Source organism: Halichoerus grypus, chromosome 8, assembly GCF_964656455.1.
Source record: "Halichoerus grypus chromosome 8, mHalGry1.hap1.1, whole genome shotgun sequence".
In the NCBI taxonomy this organism is placed as follows: Eukaryota; Metazoa; Chordata; class Mammalia; order Carnivora; family Phocidae; genus Halichoerus; species Halichoerus grypus.
The window spans coordinates 43,878,200-43,906,128 of record NC_135719.1 but is presented as its reverse complement, the minus strand read 5'-3'; the positions used below and the strand labels follow the sequence as shown (position 1 = coordinate 43,906,128).

General features: G+C 49.0%; 1 protein-coding gene across 1 annotated transcript in view; it reads left to right on the top strand.

Moving 5' to 3' along the window:
* The first annotated feature begins 2,374 nt into the window (after positions 1–2,374).
* THSD4 (thrombospondin type 1 domain containing 4) overlaps positions 2,375–27,929 on the top strand; it is a 561,701-nt gene continuing 536,146 nt past the window's right edge. The window contains exons 1-2 of the mRNA XM_078079143.1: positions 2,375–2,582; positions 24,705–24,812. Coding sequence (XP_077935269.1) covers positions 24,772–24,812 — 41 coding nt within the window. The 5' untranslated portion in view covers positions 2,375–2,582; positions 24,705–24,771. The remainder of the gene's footprint in view (positions 2,583–24,704; positions 24,813–27,929) is intronic.

Here is a 27,929-nt window from a genome sequence, read left to right as displayed (position 1 = left end):
ATTTTGTGACAGTTAAGCAAAATACGATCTCTACAATTTGACCCAGTCTGAAGTGGATCAGAATTTGCTCTGAAGAAGCAACCTTGGTCAGCTGGGTCAAGTCTGGTCAATAATAACTGCACTTTGGTTATGCAAGATGTTGACATTAAGGGAAGAGGAAGATACAAGGGAATTCCTTGTACTAGTCTTGTAATTTATCTGTAAGTCTAAAGCTTGTTTTTACAAAATCCATATCCTTGCTCTTAAGGCCTATTCATACCAGACACTGCCTGAAGAACTCCCCTCATCCTTGACGACTCAGCTCAAGCAGAACATCCTAGATTTCTGCTCCCGTCCCAGCAGTCTTCAGAGACTTCTGTATACCCCCCAATGATACCACCTGTTAGTATAATTTCCTGACTATACGGCACCTCTCCCACCTGACTCCGAGCTTCTTTTGGACTGGAACATTTCCTCATTTCATCTGTAGCACTCAGTATATGTCTTTTATTTTTATTTTTATTTTTATTTTTTTTAAAGATTTTATTTATTTGACAGAGAGAAACCCACAGCGAGAGAGGGAACACAAGCGGGGGAGTGGGAGAGGGAGAAGCAGGCTTCCCGCGGAGCAGGGAGCCCGATGTGGGGCTCGATCCCAGGACCCTGAGATCATGACCTGAGCCGAAGGCAGACGCTTAACGACTGAGCCACCCAGGCGCCCAGTATATGTCTTTTAAATGAATTAATGAATCAATCCGATTTGAACACATTTTATTAGTTTTGCTTTGTTTAAATTGTGGTAAAATCTGCATTACATAAAAATGACCCTTTCAACCATTTTTAGGTGTACAATTCAGTGGCATTAAGTACAATGTGGTATAAATGATTTAAACTGGTCAGAATTTACGAGAGCTGTTAGATCCCCTTAATCTGGACCCATGGGACCTGTGACACTGGGAATTAATTTAATCCCACTCACACCAGGTGCCTCCAATCAAACTCTGTTTGATCAAGTGTGGAATTATTTCCTCCCATTTGAACCAGCACGGATCCGTCAGAACTGGCTCTGCCCACGCTCCTGGCCAGTAGCAGGCACTCAGAGTTCTTTGGCCTGATCTCTTGGGTTGCCACTTTCTCTTTGTTAATTTTTTTCCTGGCATTCTCTGCCCCGTTGCTCGCCTTTCTGCTCCCACACACCACACCCATCCCCGTGCAGCCTGGCTATGGGCAGGGAGCTTGCCGTCTGCAGCCACCTCCACCCGCCTGCTGTGCACCTGCACTTTCAAAACAGCTCCTGCAGACAGGCTTTAGAGGCAGGCCCAACAGGCTGACTCATTCTGAGGGAGACTGCCTATAGCTGGACAGCCTCTTCAAATGTGTTAGGTCATCCCCACCCCCTCCTGGGGAGGAGGCTCATTTCCACTACTTCCTACCTCATCAGCTGCCATCATCTCCCGTTTGAATGTAAGGAATACATTCCTTACTGCGTTAGGAACCAAGACACGGGGCTTCAGCACTTTTTCTGCCTTTAACTAGCTTTCCTCATGCCCTCCTTGGGACATTACTGGAAAGGCTTGGATATACAGACCGAAGTTCGATGATGATGATGATGGTGGTGGGGGTGGTTTGCAGCAGGCTTTTTCCTTCCCACACTGGTAACTTGAATAAGGCAAGAAAAAATGCTGAATCACCCTGGAGTGTGTTTCATGTCTACCTCATGCCCCTTGATGATAACTTGAGGGCTCTGGTCCTTTTCTGTTGCCTTCGGGAGCCCAGTGAGTCTTACCTTGGATGTGAGTGTGCGAGTGAGGGTGACCTCTGTGGCCTTTAGAGGAGGGCTCCTCCTTCCCTATCCTTAGAGTCCTGTCCTCTTCCCTGCTCTGGTTTACAGCCACATTTTCCTTGCTGGCTCCCTGCTTCAGCCTCAGCCCCATCCTGTTGCAGCCAGAATGATAGTTCCAAACACAAGGATGCACCTGTCCCTCTTGGACCTCAGTCCTTCAGTGGCTCCCACAAACCTCCGGATAAGATGAACCCGTAATTCAAGGCCTTCCACCATCTGGCCCTCCTTTACCTCCTGGTCTTAGCCCTTCTTCCTCTCCCCCAGCGGGTCCTGGCCGATCCGGACCACGCTTCCTTCCACTCTCGCCACGCTTCTGTCTAGACTGTCCTCCTCTTTACCGGACGATGTCTGTTGTCCTGGTACCCAGGGCTTAGTCCCGCTCGGGTTTGCAAGGGGCCCCTCCGGGGTCGCAGGGGGTGGATTGGGGGTCGGTCCTTCCCGAGGCGGCCGCCAGGGGGCGACAGGAGCGGCTCCAGATGACAGCGGGAGGCCGCGAGTGGGGGAGGGAGGAGGGACCGAAGGAGCGCGGATCCCGGTTCTCCGATCGCAAACTCCGAGCCACAGCTTTCCGCGCGCACCCGAGCCTCTGGCCGCCCGCTCAGCCCGACGCCGAACCGGGGCGCAGCGGGAGCCCGTGCAGGGCGGGCGCGGGGCGGCGGCGGCGGCCGTCCATGCGGCGTGCTCGGGGCTGCCCGGCGCCGGGAAGCACGCGGGGGCGAGGCGAGGCGGCCGCCGGCCGATCCGGGACGCGGACCGCCAGGTGAGCAGAGCCGCCCGCGCCGCGCGCCCCGCGCCCCCTGCGCCCCGACCCGGCCGGGGCCGCTGCCATCCTCTCGGGCCCGCTCTGGACCTCAGGACGCGATGGCGGGGGCGGCGGGGCGCAGTGGGTGTGTCCGGGGCGCCGCGGGGCTGCGCCCACACGGGACTTGGGGAGCCAGCGCGCGCTAGGTCCGTGCCGACGGCTGTGCCGCCTCTCCTTCCCTTCGCTTTCCTTCCACTTGGCTTCCCTTCCCTCCTTCCCTTCCTTGGGGATTTGCTCTGTCCCGGCGCCAGCACTCACCCCGCCACCCTCCAACTCTGAAACTCTAGGGACAGCCAACCTGGGCCGTTCCGTAGTCGGGGCCCCGCGCTCCCTGGGCCGGGGTCGAGGGGGGCCGGCGAGTGTACACCCAGCCCGTGCGCCCCAACCGCAGCCTCGCCTCCCTTCTGCCCCGGGCCGGAGAGCTGGTCGGTCTCGGTCCGCGCGCATCGAGCCCCAGCCCGGGGCCTCGGCCACGCCGTTTTCTAGAAAGCCTCAAATCCTTGTGTGTGTCTGAGCTAAGCCGCTGCAGCCCAGCGCCTCTGGGAGCCGGAGTGGATGGGTTGTTTCCGCCAACTCCGGAGACTTCCTCAAGTGCAGCCCAAGTACCTGCAGTCCCTTGGCGCGCTTATAGAATTGGCTGTTCCAGAAGTAGCTCGTGGAGCTTTAGAGATCTGCAAGTTAGCATATATTTTTTTTCTTTGAAATAACATCAGCCCTAACTTGGGAAGTGGATTTCAGGGCGTTCTCAGGCCCACTTAGCATCTGGAAATTGTGGGTCTGGTGTTTCCTAAGCAGTCTACACCCAGCCCTGGCTCCCCCCCACCCCCTGCCTCCCCTACTGCCTATTAAATGTGCATGCTTGCATCTCTTCGAGTCTCCTTTGTGACCACCCCCTCCCCCCCACGCCGCACAGTAAGTGAATCTGAAGCCTTGGACCTGGGTAGCTGAAATGATTGTGGGATGGGATGCCTGTTGGAATTGGGAATACGAGACATGGAGGGAGACCCGAGAGGGGTCCAAGAAATTATCTTGTCCAACTGTCTGCACAGCTGAAGGCACCCAGGCACTGAGTAATATTCTAAAGATTTTTCAAAGCTCACACAGCTCTTAAAACCTACACAACCTGCGTATGTCTTTACTTCATTGATTAAGGGGTGATGAAGGGCTTAATAGGATCTTACTGGGTCTCCATATACAAAGAAACAAACATTTTAAATACGCGATTTAAATACGGTACTACTCAATTCCTATAGATTTTTGTTGGCACCATAGCTGAATTCCTTGGAAAACAAAATCCTAGCCCTGGAATTAATACGAGGAAGCAGATGGGAGTCCTGGGACTTTCCCATAAACCTCTGCAGGGCTGGAGCAGGGATTTCCCAGAGGTCCCGGCCTGGGAAATGCGTTTGGGTGATCAGAATCCTGGAGTCCCTACGGAATAAGCCACCTGGCTGGCCTCTCCTGAGGAGGGCTGGTCAGATGAGCTCACGTGACCGCCGCCACGCGCAGCCCCGAGCACCCGGGTAGTTCTTTATCCCCATGTCAGTATCTCCTGCCCTGAAGAAATCTTTCTAACTGGCTGCTAGGAAAAAAATGAGTAAAATTAAATACAGTCCAGAGTTTGGGAGTAGGATCAGGGTTGGATGTTTTGACTGAGAGTTTTTTTTGGGGGGCTGTTTGTTTGTTTTGTTTTGTTGCCTAGAAATGCTTCTTGTCATTGCATCCAATTATCCTAGAGTGATGGGGCATTACCCACCCCCCCTTCTCCGCCCAGCATTTCTCTGCACAGCACTTGCCTCCCAATTGGCTGGAGTCTCAGTGTTTGAATGCCCTCGATGCCCCCATCCCGTCCCCCACATTTAGAGCCCGCTCATTACTGAGTTCCTTCCACATTCTTTTGTGATATCGCAGGGGATCATTTTCCTGTCTCCCTTCCCTTTGCCCCCTCCATAAACCATGTCCAGGTTACAGTAATAATCTCCCCTCTTGACTCCCAGCTACGAATCACTTTCTTCATTTTAATCCATCTTCTTTCATGCTGACAGATTAATATTCCTAAAATTCTGATTTCACCACATCATTTGCTCAAGAAATTACAATGGCTCCCCAGGATTAACTTCTATTTAATTCTTCTCCAACCGATATTTTTGGGCATCTGCTGTGTTCTAGGGACTGCTACCACGTGCTGAGGCTTAAACTCAGGACAATATCCGTGCCCTGGATCTGTTGACAGGCTAACAGATGATAGATAGCCACCCGGGAGAGAAAAAGATGTAAAAAAAAAAAAAGTAACCATGAAACAATGCGGAACCTTGGGGACGCAGATGAGGGAGAGGATTTTTCTGCATGGGAGAAGCTAGGAAAATTACAGCTGGGCTTTGAGGCATGAGGAGGAGTTCAAAGAGATGGGAAAGGCTGGAGGTAGAGAGGGCATGCCAGGCGGAGGGAAGAGATTGAGCAACGATCTAGCGACATGAACGTGCTGGTATGGACATGGTAGACAAGGCCAAGGTCAGTCTTCGTCTGGGCATTGGAATTGTCTTAATTCAAGTCTGCTGATCCAAGAGCAGCCCACCTCTTTCCTGCCTGATGTACCCAGTGTGTTTATGATGGTCTTGTGTGAGCTCTAACCGCAGCTCAGAAATTCAGTTCTGCCAGGAAGTGTACCCCAGCCTCTCTTGCACACACCTGTCTCAGTCCTCCCTGAACCCAGCTGAAGTGCTCCCCTGCCTCCTTTGCATTTACTGTGTATGCAGCCTGACATGTCCTAGTGGGCCAGCCTCATCTCCCAGGCGTCCTGAAGTTTCTCCTGACTGGCCCCTGGGCTTCTCCTTCCTGAGCCCTTCCAGGCTGTGTAGCCCGATGCCAGGCCACGGCCAGCTCCCGCCGGCTTCACAACACGACTGGGTTGGACCTTCCTTCCTTTGGTCTTCTTCTCTCCCCTTTCCCCAACCGTTTATCTCTCTTTTTCTGTGCATGCAGAATTGTGATAGGTATTTACATCTGCGTGGATGTAAGGGTTCCATACGTATTTATTGACTCTTCTCTGTGAAAATAGTGGATGAGCCGTGTTAGGCCAGGAGCCATAGCGTGACACGGGCGGGCGCCGGGAAGGAGCAGCCGCGGTGGGATGCTCTCTGGCCGCAGGATGCCTTGTGGACTCTTGCCCTCTTTCGGAACCGCCCCTTCCCTCCTCTGTGGGTCCCATGGGCTGACGCTGGGATCCCTCCTCACTTCTGGGCCTGTGTTGCCCTTTTTTCTCTCTCCAGCCCTTCAGAACTGACTTCTCTGGTTTCTGGAGCCTCGCTGGCCCGATGACCTCATTCACGTCATGTTTAGTGAGCGCTGGGGTGTGTTATGCCTGATGCCTTAATCCTCCCAGCAACCTGTGAGGGAGACAGTATAATCCGCATTTTACAAGGAAGAAAACTCCAGCTTACTTGCCTTGGGTCAACAACTCAGGTTTTGAACCTAAATCTTAGAACCCAGCTCCCTAAGTCAGGTGCTCTTTACATTATCTTACTGTTTCCTGAAAGGGTTGTCTGCGGAACGTCTGAATCTGAATTAGGGTCTGCTGGGAAGACACTCAGATTCCAGGGTGGAGGCCGGGCCTGGGAATTGGCATTTTTTTAAGACTGCCTCAAGTGATTGGTTGTTCTACACGCTGGATTTGAGGACCACTGCCCTAGGCTGCCTTAACAGCGAGGTTTTAGTGACAGGTGATGAGCTAATAAGCCACTTTATCCCAGGTCACAGTGTCCTTTTTTAACAGAGGCCTTGACCTTGACTCTAAGGAGTGAGCAATGGCGCATCGTTGCCCCAGCCAGGCAGAGACAGAGAACCCTGTTTTAGTCAAAGGGATCTTCAGTTCAGTCCTGAACTGCATGCTCCCCATTCCCTCCCTGCAAAGGTACGCAAGCCCAGCCCCCACCAGGCTCCTTGTGAATTTATTTCTGGGCCTGAGCAAGGCTGAGGGAGAAGGATCAGGTAGGTTGGTTCCAGAGCCCCAAGTTTTCTGAGGTAAAAAATGGGCTGGGACCCCCAAATAGGACTGAACATGCCGTGCCAGCCCCCCCTTCCCTGCTGGCCTCGTGAGTCGCCCCTTCCTCCCCAGAGCGGGGTCTGCTCACCAACACATCTCCTTTGTTCTACAAACCCTTATTTTGCCCCCTTTCTCAGTTTCAGCCATGTGTGACAGAGGGATGGCCAAAACCTGGGGGGCTGGTGTGAGGACGGGTGGACAGGCCCCCCAAGCATTAGGGAGAGGCCCAGCATGGAGTAGGTGCTCAATGCCTGTACTCATCCTGTTTCTCTTACCTTCTCTGTACCCAGTCAGGGTTTGGCAGGGAGTTGGCCCCCAATACATGTGCTATAAATATGTATATATATATACACACACATAATCTCAGGCCCCCTCAAGTCCAGGGGTTTGTGTCGGAAGGGCCAAATATTGCAAACTTATATTCCAACCCAGCAAATCAACACCCGCAGCTGTGCAATAATAATAATGATGATGATGAATTATCCATTCAACATCCCCTCCCCACCCCACTCCCTTCCCCTTCCTTGAGATTCCTCAAGGAAGAACCCCAGAAACAGATGGGCAGCTGTGTTCTCTGTTGATGGCTAGCTATCCTGGAAGAGTGGTTTCTTTCTGCTCATCTCTTTCTCTTTTTACCTCATCTTCCCACTGTGCATATCGCTGTCCCCTCCGGTGAGCCCTGCAGAAGCAGGTCCCTTCAGTGGTACCCCACGGTGTTCTCCCTCGGCCCTCTCCTCTTGGGCGTGGTCCAGAGGACAGAGAGCCAGGCTGTCGACGCAGAAAGGTGACCCTGGGCAGCTCGGGGCCTGGGCTGGGCAGCAGGCGGGCCCGCCCCACCCTCCCCGCCCGCTGGCTGGCTGCCTGAGGGCTGGCCAGCAGTGAGGACCCAAGTAATGAGTGATTAATGGGCGCCCCATCTAATCTCCTGCCAGGGGAAATGAAGGGCCAGCCGTGGGCTGGGGCTCGTCATGACCTGCTCCAGGTGGGCTTGGAATGCACCCAGCTCAGGATGGGGATTAAGGCTTGAAAGACAGAGGAAATGAGATGTTAACCCTTTAGGCCGTGGCCCTCTGAGCCCCAGCAGGGAAATCGCCAGGGAATTATGTACAGGCATCTGATGAAAGGGGGAGCATGGCCTTTGATTTATGGCTGGGATGCAGCCACATCACCACGGTGGGGGGGGGCGCGGGGTGACAAGCCACGCCTTTGACTTAACCATTTTTCTTGGAGGCTCAGTCAAGAGAGATTAATTTCTTAGGAACATGGATACATGGACAGCTGGGAGGCTGCTCTACCTGATTCCTTCTTGGAAACCTTCCGATCCTATCAGCAAGTTACAAATTGGTAGTTGCCAAACAGACTTTTCCTCCTGAAACGCAGTGCCTCTGACCACGTGTCATTGCAAGACAGAGAGGAGGGCGTGTGGCCCTGGCTGGCCCACATCTCTAGGAGTAGGGTCCACCTTCTCCTGGGCTGGGCAGCGGGCGCAGGGATGCTGAGGGTGGGAGCCCCGCGGAGCCAGCTCCCTGGGCTCCCGCCTGGCCTCCACTAAGCTGCGGCTTCCTGGACAGTTTCCTTTTCTGCTGTGATTTTCCGGTCTGTGGAATGAGGGTGATAATAGTACAGACCCCGGGTGAGATGCACGAGAGCGCAAAGTGCTCACTGCAGACTTAGACCCGTGGGAGTGCCGTCCTGTTCCCCCGGCTTTTTGGGCCGAGCCCAGAGACCACGCTTCTCTGCGAAGGGCGTGAGCAGCTTCTCCTCCAGGTCTCTAAGCCTTGCTGTGGGGGAACTGACGACGCTCTCTCTGATTGATCTCGTTTGTTTGACCCCTGACCCTCACATGCCTTGAATTCTGGCCCCCCTCTTCCCTCCCTCTGCTGCTGACTCCCTGGCCTCCAGCTGCCCTTTGGATGACACTGCCCTGCCCCTCGCCCCCTGCCTACATGCTCCCCGGCCAGACGCGGTGGATGGGCAGGGACACCTGCCTGGTCCTCCTGTGACATGCCCGCTGCGCACCAGCCCGTGGCCAGCCTTGCTGTGACCTGACGGCCCCAAGCGAAGCGGCTGAGGGTAGAGAGGGCAGTTGCCTTGCGAGCAGAATTAGGAACAGTGGAGACAGTCTGATCCGGATGCAAGTCACAGCTCTGTCCCCTGTTCTGGTTTCTCTGAACTCCCATGGCCTCATCCTTGATTGAGGCTAATAATAGTAACACTTATCTAATGGTTGAGAGGAGGGTCACAGCCGACAGTGGACAGGAGGCCCTTTGGACTGCGGGGGCGGGGGAGTTTACTGCTGGTTATAAGGCGAGCCTTCAGCGTGGAGCTGTGTCTTCAAGCTGAGTCTCATTAGAGGGTGTGCATTGACATCCTAGCCTCTGGCTCCTTTAGTGTCTTTGTCAGAACAGACAAGTACCCGGGGCCTGCTTGATTTTAGTGACGTTCCAGTGAGGGCCCAGGGTTTCATTCTGCTTGAAGTTCAAGGGATCTTTTGGCCTGCTAAGGAGAAGGAGCTACCATTTACGGAGCTCCGTATCAGGTCCTGGGATTTACCTGCATTAAGTTATTGCGTTCTCTCAATAATTCGTGTGAGCTAGACATTATTATTCCTATTCTACAGCCTAGAAAAGTGAGGCACAGAGAGGTTAAGGAACTTGCACATGCTCACACAGCAAGTAGATGTCAGAGTGATGTTTGAATTTCCAGTCATCTGACTCCAAACTGTGTGCTCTGGGCAAACTAATGGGCTAGTTAGTGCCTCAGTCTAATTGTAACCCACTGGGAAGTCTAATGGTAATCACTTAAAAGTCTAATTGTAACCCACTTACAATTTTTTAAAAATTGAGATGTAATGCACATACCATAAAATTCACCATTTTAAAGCGTACAATTTGGTAGTTTTTAGTTTATTCACGGAGTTGTGCAATCATCACCCGTTATGTAATTCCAGAATATTTTCATCACCTTCAAAAGAAACTCCATACCCATTAGAAGTCATTCCCCATCCTGCCTCCCCACCAGCCTCTCTGGATTCTGGACATTTCAGATAAATGGAATCCTACAATATGTGGTCTTCGGCGCCTCGCTTCTTTCTTAAGATTAATGTCGTCATCCCTCTTGAAGCGTGGATCAGTACCTCATTCCTTTTTATCACCACGTAACCCACTCTTAAAGTAAAATCTAAGGCGATTTTGCTTAGAGAAGGGATGGAGTTCCAGCCTCAAAACAGATGCAGCATCCAGGAGAGCTCATTCTTTACTGTGGGCAGATGTGAGAGAACCGGAAACGTCGGGGCAGGTGGAGCGAGTGCTCCTGCCAGTGTGGAGGTGCAGGCGGGTGCGGGCCTGGCTGGCTTGCTGCGCCCGGGACGCCCGGGATGCCCGGGATGCCCAGTTGCTCTCCTCCAGACACCTTGCTGCACCGCCCTTGGCTCATGCGGTCGGTGGAGTCTGTCGGGAGATGTCCTGGACAGGTGGCGTGGGTGCAGTGGACCTGTGCCCGGGAGGTGAAGCGGGCCGGGGGTGGGGTGGCATGGGGTGGGGGCTCAGGAGCGACCTTTGTCACAGTCCGTCCAGCGTGGGCGCTGCACATCGGCCGCGGCACTTGTAACCCAGGTGGACCGCGGTGGCAAACTCGGCCTGCAGGTTACAGCACCGCTGATTTGCTGGTTAGGTTTCTCAATCAGACTTGATTTTTTTCCAATTACAAAGATAAGGTATATTTATTGTAGAAAACTTAGGAAATAACAGAAAAACACAAATGATCCATAATTCCCCAACCAGTGATCCAGTGATGACCATTGTTTGTAAGGTGTACCTTTGTAGTCTCTCTCTCTACACACACACACACACACACAGTTTTATAAAATTGGTATCATGCTAAACATATTGTTTGGTTCAGTACTTTTTTCACTTAACACTAAATCATAAACATTTTCCCTAGATACTAAATATTCAGTATTCTTCCAAAACATGGTGTTCTTAATGGCTGCAGAGTATTTTTAAAAACATTACTTTTTGCTTAAACAGCCCCCTCTTGGGGGACATGTTGTTTTTGGTTTTTCAGTATTATTTACAAATAAAACTGCTTGTTTTGTGCGTGTTTGGGGTACTTCTGTTAATGCATTAGTGCTGTTTGGGGGACAAAAGATACAAATACTCCAAAGGTATATGATACATATGGGCCAATTGGCCTTCCAGAAAGACTGTATAATTTATGATTCCACAAATATGTTTTTTTTAACTTGACTTTTACTGTACATGTAACTTTACCAAAACTTCCCTCCCTCCTCTTTCTGCCCTCCTCGGCCCCTCTCATGTCTACATAGTACACTAACTGCTTACACCCTTCTGTTTTCTCCTTGATATTTGCCTGGAAGCACATGCACATCTGTCTTTTTTACAGACTGTGATTTTGTGTAAACATTTCTCTTGACCTAGTCAGGCTTCCCATTTTTAGGCATAAATGACAATTTCCATCATTTTAGTTCGTGGTCTCAGTTGTTTCTAGTTTTTCCCTAATCAAAAAATTAGTAACTAGCGGGGCACCTGGGTGGCTCAGTAGCTTAAGTGTCTGCCTTCTGCTCAGGTCATGATCCCAGGGTCCTGGGATTGAGCCCCACATGGGGCTCCCTGCTCGGCGGGGAGTCTCCTTCTCCCTCTGCGGCTCCCCCTGCTTGTGCTCGCTTTCTCTCTCTCTCTCAAATAAATAAATAAAATCTTAAAAAAAAAAGAAAAAATTAGTAACTACCAAGGTCTCTGTTCAACTTGCTGTTATTTTTCTCCCCGCCACCTCTTCTTCTCCCGCCCCCATCTCATGTTCTCTTTGGAAATTCAGTTCCCAGCCATGTAATGACCAGGTCCAAAGCCGGAGCCATTCCCATAGCGATCCGTGCAGCTCAGAGGCGCTGCAGAGAAGATGCACCTGGGAGGCTCAGGTGGGAGTGCTGAGAAACAGAAGGGGGGCTTGTTTTCTGTCTTCCCTTTCCCTCTTCGGTTCCGTTCTGTCCTCAGGCGGGCACCGGGGCAACTCGGCACCTCACTCCTAGCAAGAGGCGCGGGGAGGTGCGGCCTCCCTGACTTGCACACAGGGAATCCTGTGAGCGTTCATCGGGTGCTCACCTGGAAATGCAATCGTGCAGTGTGTGCTCTTTGGTGCCCGGCTGCTTCCTCTCAGCAGAGTGGGGCGGGAGGTCTCGCAGCTTCCGAGGTCGTGTTCCTCTGCTGGTGGGGGGGGGTTCCGTGTGGGCAGCTCCGGGCAGTCCCTTACTCCTGCATCCAGTGCTTTCTGAGCCTCTGGAGCCCCTCAGGTAGCAGCGCCCTGCGTTGTCAACGGTGTGAACTCCGGTCCTGACTCTGCCACTTACTGCCCATGCGGCTGGGGACAGGTGGTCTTAACCTCCTTGAACTTCAGCTTCCTCCTGTGTGAAATGGACCAGGAATCGCGGTAGGCACCGTAAGAGTTAGAGGAGACAGTGTTCATCTCTGTGATGAAAGGAAGGGCCTCCAATGTGCCTTACTTACCATCTTGAAGATAAAGAAGATGGTCTTCCTGCCCGGGGGTTGGGGGGGTACTTACAGCCTTGGGGAGGGGGCAGGCCGAGAGGATGATGGGTGCGATAAACATTATGCAGTAGGAAGGCTGGGGGCCAGGAGAGGGGCATCAGACTCTGACTGGGGGGAGTTCAGAGACTTGAGGGGGCCCTCAGCGTAACAGGGAATCAATGTGGGCGGAGGGGAAGGAAATAGAAGCCTGCTGGGTCTGATGGGAGGGCTGCATTCTTGAAGACCTCACAGGATTCAGATCTCTCATAATTGACTTTCTTTGTTCCCGTAAAATAAATGCAAAGAGCGTGCTGTGTGCTTGATACATTCTCCCAGAAAGTGTCGTTTTGCTTTAATGTTGCTTTTCCCGTTGTGGATCAGCGTTATCTCTAAGGTTGCTCATAAATTGCTCGATGAGTATCTCATGCCGGCTCTTTGGCTCCCTCAAGAACCACGCTGGTGGTGGTGGTTCATCATCATCATCTTGGTATGTTTTTAATCTGGCACCACTATTTGACAGAGGGCCTAGATCAGAGCTCGGCAGGCTTTTTTCGTAAAGGACCAGAGAATTAGTATTTCAGCTCTGCAGGCTGGATGGGCTTTGTGGCAATGAATCACCTCTGCCTTTTGAGCATGGGAAGAGCGATAGCACGTGAAGATGTGGGCCAGGCTGTATTCTAGTAAAACCTTTTTGTTTGTTTGTTTGTTTGTTTTTCTACGGATACCTCAGTTTGAATTTCGTATAATTTTTATGTCATAAAATAGTATCCTGATTTTTTCTATTTTTTTTTTTTTTAATTTGAAGATACCACAAAACAGGCAGTGGGTCAGGTTTGGCCTACTGGTCAGAGTTTGTTGACTATAAAGCGCTTGAAAATTGTTTTAAATTATAAAAGAGTGAATGCTAAAATATCCCAGTACTTAACAAAATCACTTGTAGAAGTCCGAATGCCCATAAGAGTATGTAGCTTAATTCACAAATTGATTCAAACGATTGTGGGTATTTATCATCTTGGGTGATACCAAGGTAGGCAATTACTTCGACACAGTTTGTAATTCTTTTTTTTTTTTTTTTTTTAAGATTTTACTTATTTATTTGACAGATAGCACAAGTAGGCAGAGTGGCAGGCAGAGGGAGAGGGAGAAGCAGGCTCTCCGCTGAGCAGGGAGCCAGATGTGGGGCTCGATCCCAGGACCCCAGGATCATGACCTGAGCTGAAGGCAGCCGCTTAACCGACTGAGCCACCCAGGCACCCCTGTAATTCTTTAAGTAGTTATTCTAACACGTTAAAAATTTTTAATTGTATCATTTCAAAATTTAGGCATCAAATGACTTTATTCACATTGTTATCGTCATTCCATCTCCTGATTCCAATTGTATCCCATGAAATTGTTTATTATCATATACTGTTGCGGAGTCTGGCAATTCTGCCTGACTCTCAACAGCATGATGACCTATGGTAAGGGCCTTGGAACTTGATTTTGCCTTGACTTTTTACTGTAGAGGCCCGGGAAGGCATGGAAGGAGGACCCAGACGTATGTCTGGCACATGGTGAACGTGGAATAAACTTTTGTTCCCTCCTTCCCTTTCTTTTCCTCCCCACCCAAAAGTTCTGTATATTTGATCAGCCCCCAAACATGCTGAGCCACTTTGAAACTGTGGCTTTGGTTCTTTCCACACGCAGTAAAGTCACTAACCTTTTTAAATGGAAATGAAAACAAAGGCTGTTAGAAAGCAGTTTCCCTTCCCGGGTCACCAGCTTTCCCTTGCAGAAGAACAAGCAGTGCTGGGCTGAGACCGCTGGCTGGCCCGCTGGGACCAGACCAGAGGCCCCAGGTCCGGGGCAGGCGCCTCCAGCTGGGTGCACACCCAGCTCTCCAGCCAGGAGGGGGGCGCCTGGCCTGCTGGCTGCTCTGAGTTCTGCAGCTCCTGGGTGTATCTTGGTTTCAGGGATTCCAATGGTAGGAAAGCCAGGATCCTCTCCAGATGGAAGACCACCAGCCCTGAAGGTGACCGTGATGCTGTAGCTCTTGGCTCGCGAGTGTGCTTTTGCTGTGTGTCTTGGACAGAAGGCCTGTCTTGAGTAGACGTCTGTTTGTGTTGTTTAGAGGATAATGGTGCATAACCACGTGTGCTTTCTGGCCTGGGGTCTGGCAGGATGTGAAAGGAGGCAGCCACTATCCTTTGGCCAGTGAGACTTTTTATTTTGCATTGGCTGGGGGCTGGTATTCTTCCTGCGCTTTAAGAGCTCTTTGGTTTACAGACAAGCGATCTCGGAGCCAGGGGCATGGGTGTTGAGTCCTGACTTTGCACGAACTTGCCGGATGACCTCCAGCCATACCTTCTCCATCTCTGGGGTCACTCATTCTTCGTTCCTAAGTGCATGGTGACAACCTAGACCATTTTGGAGGACTCTTTTCTCAGTCGAGATATGTGGGGAGCCTGGACTTTCATTCTCACCGAGCATCAATAAGACATCCCTCCCTCTCCCCACTGGGGTGTTCAGAGATGGCCTAGTGGGGAGTCAGGACTCTTAACACCACCCAGTAGTAAGGAGGCTATTTGTCCCCCTTTCCCTCCCACCAGTGGTGCCAGTGGAGGCCATATGAGGCACGGTAGTGAGGCATTCCTACCCCTTCCAGCCAGGGAAGTATCAATGGGACCTGCTGGAGAGCTGAACTCCTATCCGTGCTCAGCAGTTATGATGGGTCCCCCCTTCCCCTGCCAATGTCAGTGGAGGCCAAGTGGCAAATCTGGGCTTCCCTCTCCCCCGGCCATAATGGTAGGTTTACATAAGATCTAGAGCCTCATAACACGATACCTAAAACATCCAGGTTTTGATTGAACATTACTCATCATACCAAGAACCAGGAAGAGCTCCAACTGAATGAGAAAGGACAATCAAGGCCAACACCAAGATGATGGAGACGTGAGAATTATCTGGCAAAACTTTTAGAGCGGCCATCATAAAATGCTTCAGTGAGCAACTAGGAACGTGCTTGAGACAAATGAGGAAAAAACGGAAAGTCTCAGAAAAAAAAGAGCAGACATAAAGGAGAACCAAATGACAGCTTTTGAATTGAAAAATATAACAACTGAAATAAAATCTCATGGAGATGATGGAGGAAAAAATCAGTGAATTTGAAGCTGTAACAGTAAAAATTACCGGATCTGAGCAACAGAGCGAAAACAGACTGGGGGAGGGGAAATAAAGGACAGATCCTTAGGAAGCTGTAGGACTATAATAATGTCTCTGAAATCCTAAGACAGAAGAAAGAAGGTGGGACTGAAAAATACTTAGTGAACTAAAACTTCCTGGGGTTAGGCTAAGATACAAACCCACAGAATCAGGAAGCTTTAGTGAATCCCCAACAGGATAAACCCAAAGAAATCCGTACCGCGGTACATCATAATCAAACTTCTAAAAATAATTTTGCAAAAAAAGAATGTGGTAGGAGGAATCGGTCTGCCAGGTTTCAAGACCTCTGTAGCTACACAAATTCAGGCCGTGTGGTGTGAGCAGTGGGTCGGGCATGTAGGTCAGTGGCACAGAATAGAGAACCCAGAAACACGCCCATCTGATTGCTGACAAAGGTTCACAGGGAAATCAGCGACACAGTGTAATGGTCTCAGTGATGAGCGGGATGATAGAGTGGGGAGGAAAGAGTCCTGAGATAATAATCAGAGAGGTCAGAGTCCTTCCCCCGCATGCACAGCTCATTCGTGGAAGCTGTTATTGTTGATATTTTTCTCGTCCTGGTTTGGGTCACAGGGAGCGTCAACAAAGCAGACACAAGAGACAGGAAGAGAACAGATTTGCACAGCCATTGAAGCTAGAGAAAAGGGGTATGGTAACAGATTCATTCTGCTACACCTAATTGCCTTGTATTGTCCCCCTTGACCTCTGTGTGACCTTTGACTCCAATGACTTGCTTCTCTTGGTTTCCTTAAGTATATTTCCTAATTCATGACATGGCTGTCTGTTTCACATTATCATAATCTTTTAATCGCAGCACCTGATTTCGGCTTTACCTAATACCGGCCCATCACAGAATTGTGTAAAGGAAGTAAGACTAATTTGCTAGGCTTCTGCTTCTTTCTGGGAGGATATGTGGAGCCTCTTGGCATACACGGTACAGCAGTGATTGCTACAAATCATTGACTAGATTTCTATCACTTAAAAAAATAATGACATAATTCGAATGTCAATGCAGAAGCCCCAAGAGCCAAGCGAACAAAATGGCAAATCCTTTCCCCTGATGTTCGGAAGCACCAAGGGCAGAGCGTGAGGCTGGCTGATGTATGGCGGCCGAGGCGTACTGAGCCAGGACGTGTTCTGGCCGGGCAAATGCGTGCGGGCACTGAGGAAATCTCCGGGAGCCAAGGCCAAAGCCGCCCTGCAACGAGCAGGGCAGAGCACAACCTCACCCACGGCAGCACCCCCGGCTGGGGCCCGTGCTGCGGCCTGCGTGTTGTGCACTGGGTCAGCGTGAACACGAGCAGCTTTCCTGGAAACGTGTCTATGATGTAGCGCGTTAGGAGGCCCGGGAGACAGCTATCCAGTGGCCTGGGTTCAGATGCTGCTGCTCACTTACTAGTTCTGGGACGGCGGGCAAACTGCTTCACTGCTCACAGCCTCAGCTTCCTTTTCTGTAAAATGGGGAGATCGAGGGCACCTACCTCCTAGGTTGTCTTGAGAACATATATAAACGTGCCTAATTTTATAGAAAACTTTTTTCCTGAAAGAATACCACATGCACTGTGTTCCTCCCAGCCCTGAAGTCTCGCCTGGACCTATTTTGTAGATGAACGTGGCACTTGCCCTCTACGAATCTGTTATTTTACTGTTAGTGCTTCTGGTACACCCTTCTTCCCTGATACGTGTGTGCACGTGCACACACACACGCACATGTGCATACATGCACACGCACAGATGTACACACTGCTTGCTGGAGTGGCAAGAGGTCATTTGCAGGTGGCAGGACCTGAGTTTGTATCAGAAGGAAAGGAGGTGGAGCAGGAGGTTGGCTCAGCCTGAGCCAAAGCTGCCGTTAGTCCCATGGCCACCTGCCTTTGACCAAGTTGGTTTTTGAAATGAGCTGGGTCAGCATCCTGGGAGAGGGCCTGGGCGGCAAATCTGTGCTTCCCATGCAGAGCTCAGTTGTGGGAGTCTGATCTTGTTTCCTTTGATAACTACAACCTAGGGATCACAAACTGCTCCTGGCAGAGGGTGCTGGGGAAAGATTGAGTCCTCAGGCTGGGGAGGAGGGCTGGGGCTGTCTCTGGGTGTTTTTGATCCCTAGATAGGGTGGCCAGCAGCCCATCACAGCTGTTGATTTGCATGTTGGAGGCTTCCGGAGGGGGCCGGAGAATATCATCAATAGTGTTAATTTCAGAAAGCGTTAGCAATTATTGTGGAAGCAGAGTGGCTGTTCAGAGGCTGGGCTGGACAACGGTACCTTGGAAACACCGGAGACACAGTATGATCGTTTTGGAGAGAAGGCCCTCCGAGGGAGACTGAATGTAAATTCTCTCTGTCATCAAGGAGCACCTACTGTGCCCCAGGCGCTGTTCTAGGCTTCAGGAACATAAAAAAACAAGCCTTTTAGAAGAGTCTTTACTCTTCTGTAGTCTTGTGTTATGGGGGTTCAAAGACAAAAGCGAGTCACAGTGATACACTGTGACAATTGCTAGATCGGAGTTCTGCTGGAGACTTACAGGGAAGTAAAGACATTCAACAGGGTTTATCGAGTGCTGTAAATCAAATGACCAAGTAATATTTGGGGAAGAGAAAAGGTCTTTCTCCAGATGCATTTCTGCCTTTGATCCATAGTATCGTGTCATTTGAAACTGAAAAAGCAACTTTGTACAGAAGCAGGAACAAACGGCTCATTTATTTTAAGTATCTTGCCTTCCCGATTTTTCTGACCTTGAATATTCTCCTTAGTTACCTGGGAAACATTTTTTTTAGGACTGAAAACAAATGTAAACCACATCAGTGTTAATGACCATGAAAATGATGCAATTCGTATTGAAATCCTTAACTAATCTGTGCTGATTACCAATTCCTCCAGGTAAGAAAGGAGAGGTAGGTGTTTTCTTAACTGAGTAACCAAGCCTGCTGTAATGTGTTTGCTTGAAAGTATCCGGGGAGTTTCAATGGCTCTTCAAACATTTTCCCTAAATTGGATTCTATGGGTTTGCAGGTTGCTCTGGGTAAGCCAGCCAGTTTGCAGAATGGAGGCTCGTTGGGAAGAAATGAATTATGTGGCTGAGTTTGCCTATGACAGAGAAGAAAGGACAAGCCCTGCAAGGGGGTAGGACACAAGAGGGAGCACAGAAGATGGGGAGGGGAATGTTTTTCTGGCTGGCTTCGCCCAGCTGGAAGAGGCTAGAAATGTGACCTGGCCAGGGACTCCTCGGGTCTTGGCCTGGAATACCTTGCTGCGTGGGGCTGGATTTCCTGCAAGGGCTTTGGGGTGTGATGACAGCCACCAGAGGGCTTGGGAAGGTCAGCCCCTCTGGAGGCAGCAAGGGTCTGTGGTGGGTCAGCACCTTCCTTCTGGTTCTAGGGCAGTCTGCAGCCACTGATAAGTATCAGCAAGAGCAGAGAGAAATCAGACGTGGGCCCTGTTTTCTAAGAAGTGAAAGTCACACGTCTCTGCTCTGATCATTTAAGCCAGCCCTGTCTGGATGAGGGTGGAGGGCAGTGTCAGATGATGATCTAGTGCATAAAATCTGGGCTCGGGCTGCCTGGATTTAAATCCTAACTCCCTTACCTACTCACTGGGTGGCTTGGAAAAGTGACTTAACTTCTCTGTACCTCCATTTCCCAATGGTACTCCCTTCATGGGACTGTTGTGAGGATGAAATGAGATAATGTATGTCAAGCATGGAGAATGCCATTTGGCACATGGTAGCCACTCAGTAGATGTTTGCTAATATCCTCAGCCTCATGATTATTATTATCTGAAATAATAGATTATTAAGTCACTTATCTTGGCTCACTTTGCTCTAGACGGTGTTCATGGCACAGTAAACAATCATGTCCTGAAGTGTTTCATCTGCCAGCAAATCTGTGAGCCACACCCAATCCCTTAGGAGAGCATCCATCCATCCATTCATCCATCCATCCATCCATCCATCCATCCATCCATCCATCCATCCATCCATTTATTTACTAAATGTCTAGCTGAGCATGAATCTCTGCTAGGTGGGAGGCAGTGAGTCTAATAGCATGAAAAGAGGACCAGAGGACCAGCTCTGGTGTCGGTGATCTGTGCTCGAGTCCCAGGCCTACCCTCCACCCACTGTGTGGCCTCAGGTTTGTTGTGAGGATTAAATCATATGATTCATGTCCCATATCAGGTGCTTAGTAAAAGCTGGTTCCTGACTCTTCTTCCCCTTGACTGATAATGGAAGACAGTCATGGGTTGAACACTGATGTTGGGAGCCTACATCCTGGTACTTTTGTCCACAGACAGCTGGAATGTCAGGAAGGGGGCACTGCAAACAGCCGGCCACGGTTCTGTGGGAAGAAAATTGGCAGAAATGGTGGCAGAGCAAGAAAAGGTGTTGGTGATGTTGGTAAAGACAGGATAGGGCGGAACGTAGGCCCGGTGTGGAGGCTCTCGTTCTGTCAGGACCTTCAGGGGGTGGCTTTCATAAAGGAAAGGGCAGGTTCTGAGACTTGCCCCCACCACATGGTACTGGGTGCTGATTTGGGGTCTGGAACTGCCTCCTAAAATCTCTGGTCCTCATTCTTGTGGCGGTGCATCTCTTCCACTGCCCCAGGGAGTGTGGCTTTTGTCTGCGCGGTTGGTTGCTTTACATTATGGGAGTTCCAGAGGGAGAAGGCTGAGTGTGGGGGGAAGGCGGGGAGGTGGAACTGGACCCTGGAGTTGGGGTGTGGCCTCGGGGTGGGCCTCTCGGAACCACACACAAGAGGCTGAGCAGATCCTTCACTTCCAGGGTACGCGGAAATCGGGTGGATTTTTCCAGGAGTTCTGGTCAGGCCATGAGGAGAAGGGGCAGGAAAGATCCTCAGAGGTGGGCCTGTGGGGAAGGGGCAGCAGGATAGTGCCATTGTCCAGGGCACAGTGCCCTCTTCTGGGGTTGGGAGGTATTTTCTGCCCTGGGTTAGACCTGTCATGGCTCCTCTTTCTGTCTCCACCATACTGAGCCTTGGAACCCCCTGCCTCTTCCACCTGGTGTGTGGGGACTGTGCCGTGAGCCTGACCCGAACCAGGCGACTGTTCAGCCTTCCTGCAGGATTTCTGTGGAAAGGAGACAGGGTCGGGCCTCCATCCCCCAGGGAGCATATGTTCTAACAGAAACTAGATTGTTGGATTTTTTGATCACTGTCAAGAAAAGTTATAAATCAACAGAAGCAAACCTCAAAGAGCAGAATGGGCTCCACAGATAGCATGTTTACTCAACTCGCTAGCTCGGCACAGGATTGCCAGACGAATTTTCAGGAAACCTCACTTTCATCAAACCTCCCTGGTCCAGAACCTACAACGGCTCTTTCTTGGCCTCTCATCAGAATTCTCCTGGTGCGGCTTTTCAGGGCATTGGATAATGTGGCTTTGCCTCATCTTCATGATTTTATTCCCCCTGGTCAGGTAGAACCCTGCCAGGCCTTCTGGTCTTCCTGAGCAAGGGCATTTAAACAATTCCATGAGCCGTACCAAGACATGGTTACCCTCCCTGTGTGCGATGGACACCAGTGTATTTCTCTGCTCTTTTGTTCTTTTCTCTTTCATCTTAAAAAGTGCAGGTTATGGGGCACCTGGGTAGCTCATTTGGTTAAGCCTCAGACTCTTGATTTTGGCTTGGGTTGTGATCTCAGGGTTGTGAGATCGAGCCTTGGGTTGGGCTCCCCCCTTGGTGGGGAGTCTGCTTGAGATTCTCTCTCTCCCTCTGCCCCTCATGCCCCTAAAATAAATAAATAAATCATTAAAAAAAAAGTGCAAGTTATGACCCACAAAATTGATTCCATGACAGACTAAGGGGTTGTGACCCACTTTGAAAAGCAGAACTGATTTAGCACAATAGTAATCATAGACGCACAAGTGAACAGCAGGAAATAGCAGAGCTGCTCCCAGCTCTTCCGGACAAGCTCATCAACCATATCGTGAGATAAAAGTAGTGAATCAAGTCTGATTAAGAAGTTGGTCAAAAAACATTCTAGGCTAGTGGCCTCCAAAAAGTTGTTTTGATTGCACCCTCCATCAGTAAAAAATGTTTACACATATAAGTCCTGCGTACTGTTTGGTTATCCTTTTTAACCAATGTATGATGTGACCACGTAAAACATACACACCAAATACACATCTTCAAAGGATGAGATTGGGACGCCTGGGTGGCTCAGCCTGTTAAGTTTCTGACTCTCGATTTTGGCTCAGGACGTGATCTCAGGATTGTGAGATGGGGCCCCACATTTGGCTTCATGCTGGGTGTGGAGTCTGCTTGGGATTCTTTCTCTCCCTCGCCCCCCAACCCCGCTCACACATGCTCTCTCTCTCTCAAAATAAAAGGATGAGATAAAGATGAAAGAAACCCTATTTTAAGATGACATGCTAATCATGATGGCTTCATTCTATTATCAGCAAATATCTGAAGGCAAAATACACAGAGAGGACGGGGTCCGTGGTTCTTAGCAGTGGCTATAAATCTATTTTCAAATTGTGTTGATAATGTAAGCTGTTTTTCTGGTTGACTTCTTGTCAGATTTGGAAACCATTGCTTTGCAGCACACCTCCTTTCTTCAACATTGCCCTTCCTTCCCTGACAAAGCCAGAAAAGCTCAGTTGGTACCTTCTTTTGCTACTTCCATCCACCGGAAATCTGGGCGGAGTCATCACTAGCACTTCTCTTTCCCTCATGCCCTTGGCCATTCATTTACCCCATCCTGGGGATTTATAGCTCTCGATAGGGGGTCAGATCCTCCCACATTCGCCTTCCATTGCCGTGTTGTGCCACACTGCTTCCTTCTTCCTCCCATGCCTGTGCACACGGGGCTCCCTCCTTCTGTGATGTCCCCCTCCACACCGGCTGACACCTGCTTACCCATCAAGCCCCGGTATAACGGTCACTTACTCAGAGGGACCCTTCCCTGACCACCGCCCGGTATACTTTCTGAGGCACCTTAGAGTTCTTTCCTGGTGCTTATCACAATTGTCATTTTACTTCTGTTTCAGTTTGTTTAAAGTGTATAGTCCTCCAGCATCTAGACTCGAAGTTCCCTGGGGACAGAGACCATGGCGTGGTGCCGTGAGTGTGCGTGTGTGTGTGTGTGTGTGTGTGTGTGTTTGTCTAGCACCCAGTTCATGCAATCTTAACAAGTATTTAATACTCAGAACAACCCTATGGGTAGTTCCAAAGAGGATCCACACTTTACAGATGAGGAAATTGAGAGAGAAGGGTGATAATGCCAAAGGTCAGCTGGTTCGTGAATGAGCATGTTGGTCTCACACCTAGGTCGTGGGGGTTACACTTTTACCAGATGCTCGGGATTGTTCCTTCATAACCTGCATATACTAAAGGCTGATTTTACATCCCATCTTCCTTGCTGATGTCTGACCAGCCCTCTATAGTGATTCTTCTTCTTTTGAACTAGCTTGATTTGTGCATGGGGTCTCTGTATAGCACTATTTACACTATGCTGTTCTAGATAACACTGTCCTTTTCTCAGACAATTCCATGTCCCTAAATCTTACCCACCAAAGCTAGATTGTAAAGCCAGACCCAGCCCTGACTCATCCTTTTCTTGAATCTCATAGTAAGTAAATAATTATTGATTAGTTGATTATTACTAGGAGCTCGGCAAAGATTTTGTCCTCCTCCCAAGTCAAATCCTATCTTCGCATATACCCACTGCCCAGCCAAGAGCAAGACAATGCCTTGGATTCAGAGGAGTTTTAACTGTTCCAGTTTACACTTGTTGGCCTTCTTCCTGGTGGATCTCAGTGTAACTTCTGGCTGAGACCCAAGACTTTGAGGGTCTTCAATACCATGAGTAATTTCATGAGTTGCTGATGGCTAATTAGAGGTGATTACAGTTAAGAGTCTTTACTTTCTTAATAGCCCCAGAAAGGGCTGGTGGTAACTTTTAAAATCTTGATTATTTTTTCCTGGAAATAGAATGTTCTGATTCTCATTACTGTCTTTCCTTAAGTCCTTATAATTTATCTCCCCCTCCCCTCCACACCCCACTCCCTTTCTAGTAGGAAGGAAATTTGAAGTCCTGGGAAGAATGTGGAAACCAGTGATTTTGGAAAACTGGCTTTATTGGAGAGGACCCCGGGGCACGCCTTGAAACCTTGCTTCATTTAGATGCCTTTCCCTGAAAGGAGGTGTAGGAGGAGGGGAGGCCAGGCCATAGGTTTTCTGCCCAAGTTCTATTACATTCCAACCAAGCCTCTCCTCCCATCCCAGGCTTTCTGATGCTGTTTATAATTTACCTTTGAAACTGTTGGCTCATTTGACAGTGTTCAGACATTCTGTTCAGTAAAGGCTTCTGAGTAAAGGGGTATTTGTCGGTGAGGGGTTCTGCCGTCCTGTTTTTACTGTGATCACACATTTGAAGTGTCGCTTGACCTCTTCTTACATCGATATCAGCAGAGCGACTTGGGGACGGATGTCGCTCGGTGCCAGGCACTGGGCTGAGCACAGCACGGGCGTCTGCTCACCGATTCCCCACCACTGTGGCAGTTCTTCAGGCCGCGTTTTTAAGCAGTGTCATTGAGATATAATTTACATAGCATACCCTTCACCGATTTAACATCTACGATTGAATGGTTGTTAATACATTCACAAGATTGTGTGGCCGTCACAACAGTGTAATTGGAGAACATTTCTGTCACCCCAGGAGGAAACCTTGTACCTCCCGTTAGCCCCTCCCCACCTTCCTGACCCCGGCAACCACTAATGTATTTTTTGTCTCTATAGATTTGCTTATTCCGAACATTTCCTATAAATGGAATCATGCAATATGTCGCCTCTTGTGGCTGGCTTCTTTCACTTAGGGTAAGGTCTTCAAGGTTCGTCACACTGTAGCATGTATCAGTCTGTTTCTTTTTATTGTTAGGCAGTATTTTTAGCTCTAGGGTACAGTTGGGGAAACAAAGACACACAGAGGTGAAATGACTTTCCTATGGTCACGTAGCCTTTAATAGAGGGAGCTAGATTTCCAACGCCATCTTTAGCCCAATGCCAACTCTATTAGCCGGACTCTGAGATAATCGTACTAATAGTAATTTATTGAACATCTTTTATGGATCAATCCCTGTGCTGAATGTCCCATAACTTTGTTACCTCATGTGCATACATAATCGGATTTCGATTGGGAAATCTTGTAACCACAACGGGGCAGTGGCATTTTTGTTTTAATGTCTTCCATTTGCTCGCTTCTGGTTTCATTGGCCCACTTAGGCTCTAGGATCTTCCTAAGCAAACGATGCTGAAAATAGTATTGTTGTTCCTTCTACAGGAGCTGGACACCACTCCCATCTGCGGAAAATTGGTAACATCTTAGAGGAGCCCTTGCTTCTTCCCGGATGCCCAGCATCATGGTTTCTCATTTCATGGGGTCTCTCAGGTAAGTGGAGAACCTTTTAAAAATGAAAACAGGAAAATAGGAAATTCGATATTTACGTTTTACTGTATGGTCTTTATGGTAACTAGCCTCCTGGGTCTGCATGTCAGTGATCTCTTTGATATACTTTGTACGTAGGTGTGGTGAGTTTGCTCTTCACGGGGACCGCTGAGGCCTAGGGAGCTGTGTGCTGCGGGAAGAGGGGCTTGGACCGAGGTCCAAGAGGCTTGGCTGCTACCCTGTGCTCTGCTATTTCCCAGGAGACCTCCAGGATTCAGATTTTTATTTTTGAGTAAAGATGTTCCTGGATCTGTGGATATTTATCCTGGCTGCACACTAGAATTACCTGGAGAACTTCAGATAGTTTGTGTCCTCTGGCCGCATCAGTACCGATTTTGACTTAATTGACCTAGTGTGCTTAAAAAGTGACCTCTCTGGTTCCTTCTGCTCAGAACATCTTGACCTTCACCTGCATTTTTTTATTTGATCCTGATATCAACCAGGCGAGGTAAATAGAACAAGTAGTATTATCTCTGTTTCGTGCATAAGAAGACCATGCGGCCAACTCCTGGATGCACATTGCTTGAGTGTGGGGTCGGGAAGAGAGCTTGGTGCTCTGGAACTGTCGTCCGTGCCACCGAGGCTGTTTTCAAACTTTTTTTTTTTCAATTTAAAAAAAATTTTTATTTTGTTAAATTTTATTTTATTTTTATTTATTTGAGAGAGCGCACAAGAGAGCACGAGCTGGGGGAGGGGTAGAGGGAGAAGCAGACTCCCCACTGAGCAGGGAGCCTGATGTGGGACTAGATCCCAGGACCCCAGGATCATGATCTGAGCCGAAGGCAGGCACTTAACTGACTGAGCCACCCAGTTGCCCCCAAACTTTTCTCTATGCTGATGGACCCTTTTAAAAATTCATCAGTCCAAATGCTATGTAAAAACTCAATATACAAAATGGTCAATGGCAGTATTTTATCAAGATAAATTTATTTCCTAAGTTTGAATCTGTAACATTTACACATTATGAGCTCAATGGGTCTGTTTTGATAAACACCAACATTTAAAATCAGGATTTATGGATGATAGCTCATATATCAGCCTCAGCGTCTGGATTGTTCTGTGCTTGTCTTGGCTGCGTAGTATTAAAAGAATCTTGATCCCTCCAGGTAAGCAGTTGCAGTTCCTTGAGGAAGTTCGTCTTGCCATCTCAAGAGACTCTCTAAATAGACTCAGAATCTAGAAAGCAGGGAAGGAAGAAGGTTTTGTTTAAAAGTTGAGTCACTAAGGATATCTTGTACTTTTTTTTTCTTATACTATACATTAGCCCTGAATGCTTAGAACTTACAATAAAAAATAAAATGGTCTATAATATGTTATTATGGTGGTGCCACATATGATTGCCCAACTAGAGAGCTAGAGATTTGCTGGGCAGATGCTCTTAGGCCAACGCCTGGCATTTAATTGAGTGTAGTGTGTGTGTGTGTATATGTGTGTGTGTGAGCTTTAATCTTTAGTTGCTTGTATAATTTTACATGAGCAGACATGTGCAGGCCTGAAATCCAAAGACCCATGCAGAGCTACAACCTTCTTCATTAATGTCATTCACAAGCGTGTCACAAAGAGTCAGAGAAGTCAGGAAAAGCTCCATCCTGAGGCTTCTGCAAAATCCAGCCATTCACAGGGCAGCCCAGATCTGTTCAGGGTTAGAATTTGGTAACTAATCTAAATCAGTATGTTTGTATTTTTAAACCATAGTTTGAAAAGTAGTTTAAAAGGTATTTCAAGACACGGGCTATGTATCCTCTTTGTAGAAGCTCCGATATTCCTCTGTCTAACCACAGGGGAATAAGTGATGCAGTTGGGCCACTGGGTCAGTTCAGAACATATTTGAGCACCAGGACCCAATGGGGGACAGAGAAGTGGTCACAGTCATATACTGAACTGGATTGAAAAGAGCAGTGGGTGACCAAAGGTGGGTTCACCATGTGGAAAGCAAGTGTGAGTCTGGCCACCATCAGAAAGGCCCCTGCAAGTACTGAGGATCCTCAAAAATGTGGCAGCCGAGGCCACGCAAAGAAGGCCATGACTTGGGAGAACTCCATTTCACAGTTTTCTTCTTGATGGAATTTCAATTGATGCCTCTGCAAAAGCAATGAACCTCTCGTAATGACCTGATTGGTGGTTGGAAGCCATCGGTCTTCGAAGGCTACCCTCCAGGCTGTGCATTCTCTTGGAGAAATTGCCCACAGGTTAGAAATGAGCAGGGTGGGAGTAGTTGAAAGCTAGATGTGGCCTTGCTACCCTTGGGATGGAACTCTGGAAGTCTTGCCAGGCCTCCAGCGTTTGGATCCTTCCGAAGGGGTTGTTTGAACAGGGCTACTCAGCAGGACGTTTCTTCAAGAGTTCTGCTCTACGAAATAAGTCAAACAGAGAAAGACATGTATCATATGACCTCACTGATATGAGGAATTCTTAATCTCAGGAAACAAACTGAGGGTTGCTGGAGTGGGGGGTGGGGTGGGAGGGATGGGGTGACTGGGTGATGGACACTGGGGAGGGTATGTGTTCTGGTAAGCGCTGTGAATTGTGCAAGACTGTTGAATCTCAGATCTGTACCTCTGAAACAAATAATGCAATATATGTTAAGAAAGAAAAAAAGAAGAAGAAGAATGTAGCAGGAGGGGAAGAATGAAGGGGGGGAAGTCGGAGGGGGAGAAGAACCATGAGAGACGATGGACTCTGAAAAACAAACTGAGGGTTCTAGAGGGGAGGGGGGTGGGAGGATGGGTTAGCCTGGTGATGGGTATTGAGGAGGGCATGTACTGCATGGAGCACTGGGTGTTATGCACAAACAATGAATCATGGAACACTATATCTAAAACTAATGATGTAATGTATGGGGATTAACATAACAATAAAAAATTTAAATATTAAAAAAAAAAAAGAGTTCTGCTCTAAGGAGAGAGCAAATGTGAGCTCTGAGGATGGGTAATTCTTTGCAAGGGCTAAGCTGGAGCTTTCCATGAGGTCTCCTTCATAAGCCAGGTACTCATAAACCATTTTGCATTCTGTTTCTAAGGCCTTGTAAATCTAGTTTAATCTGAAAAAACCAAACAAACA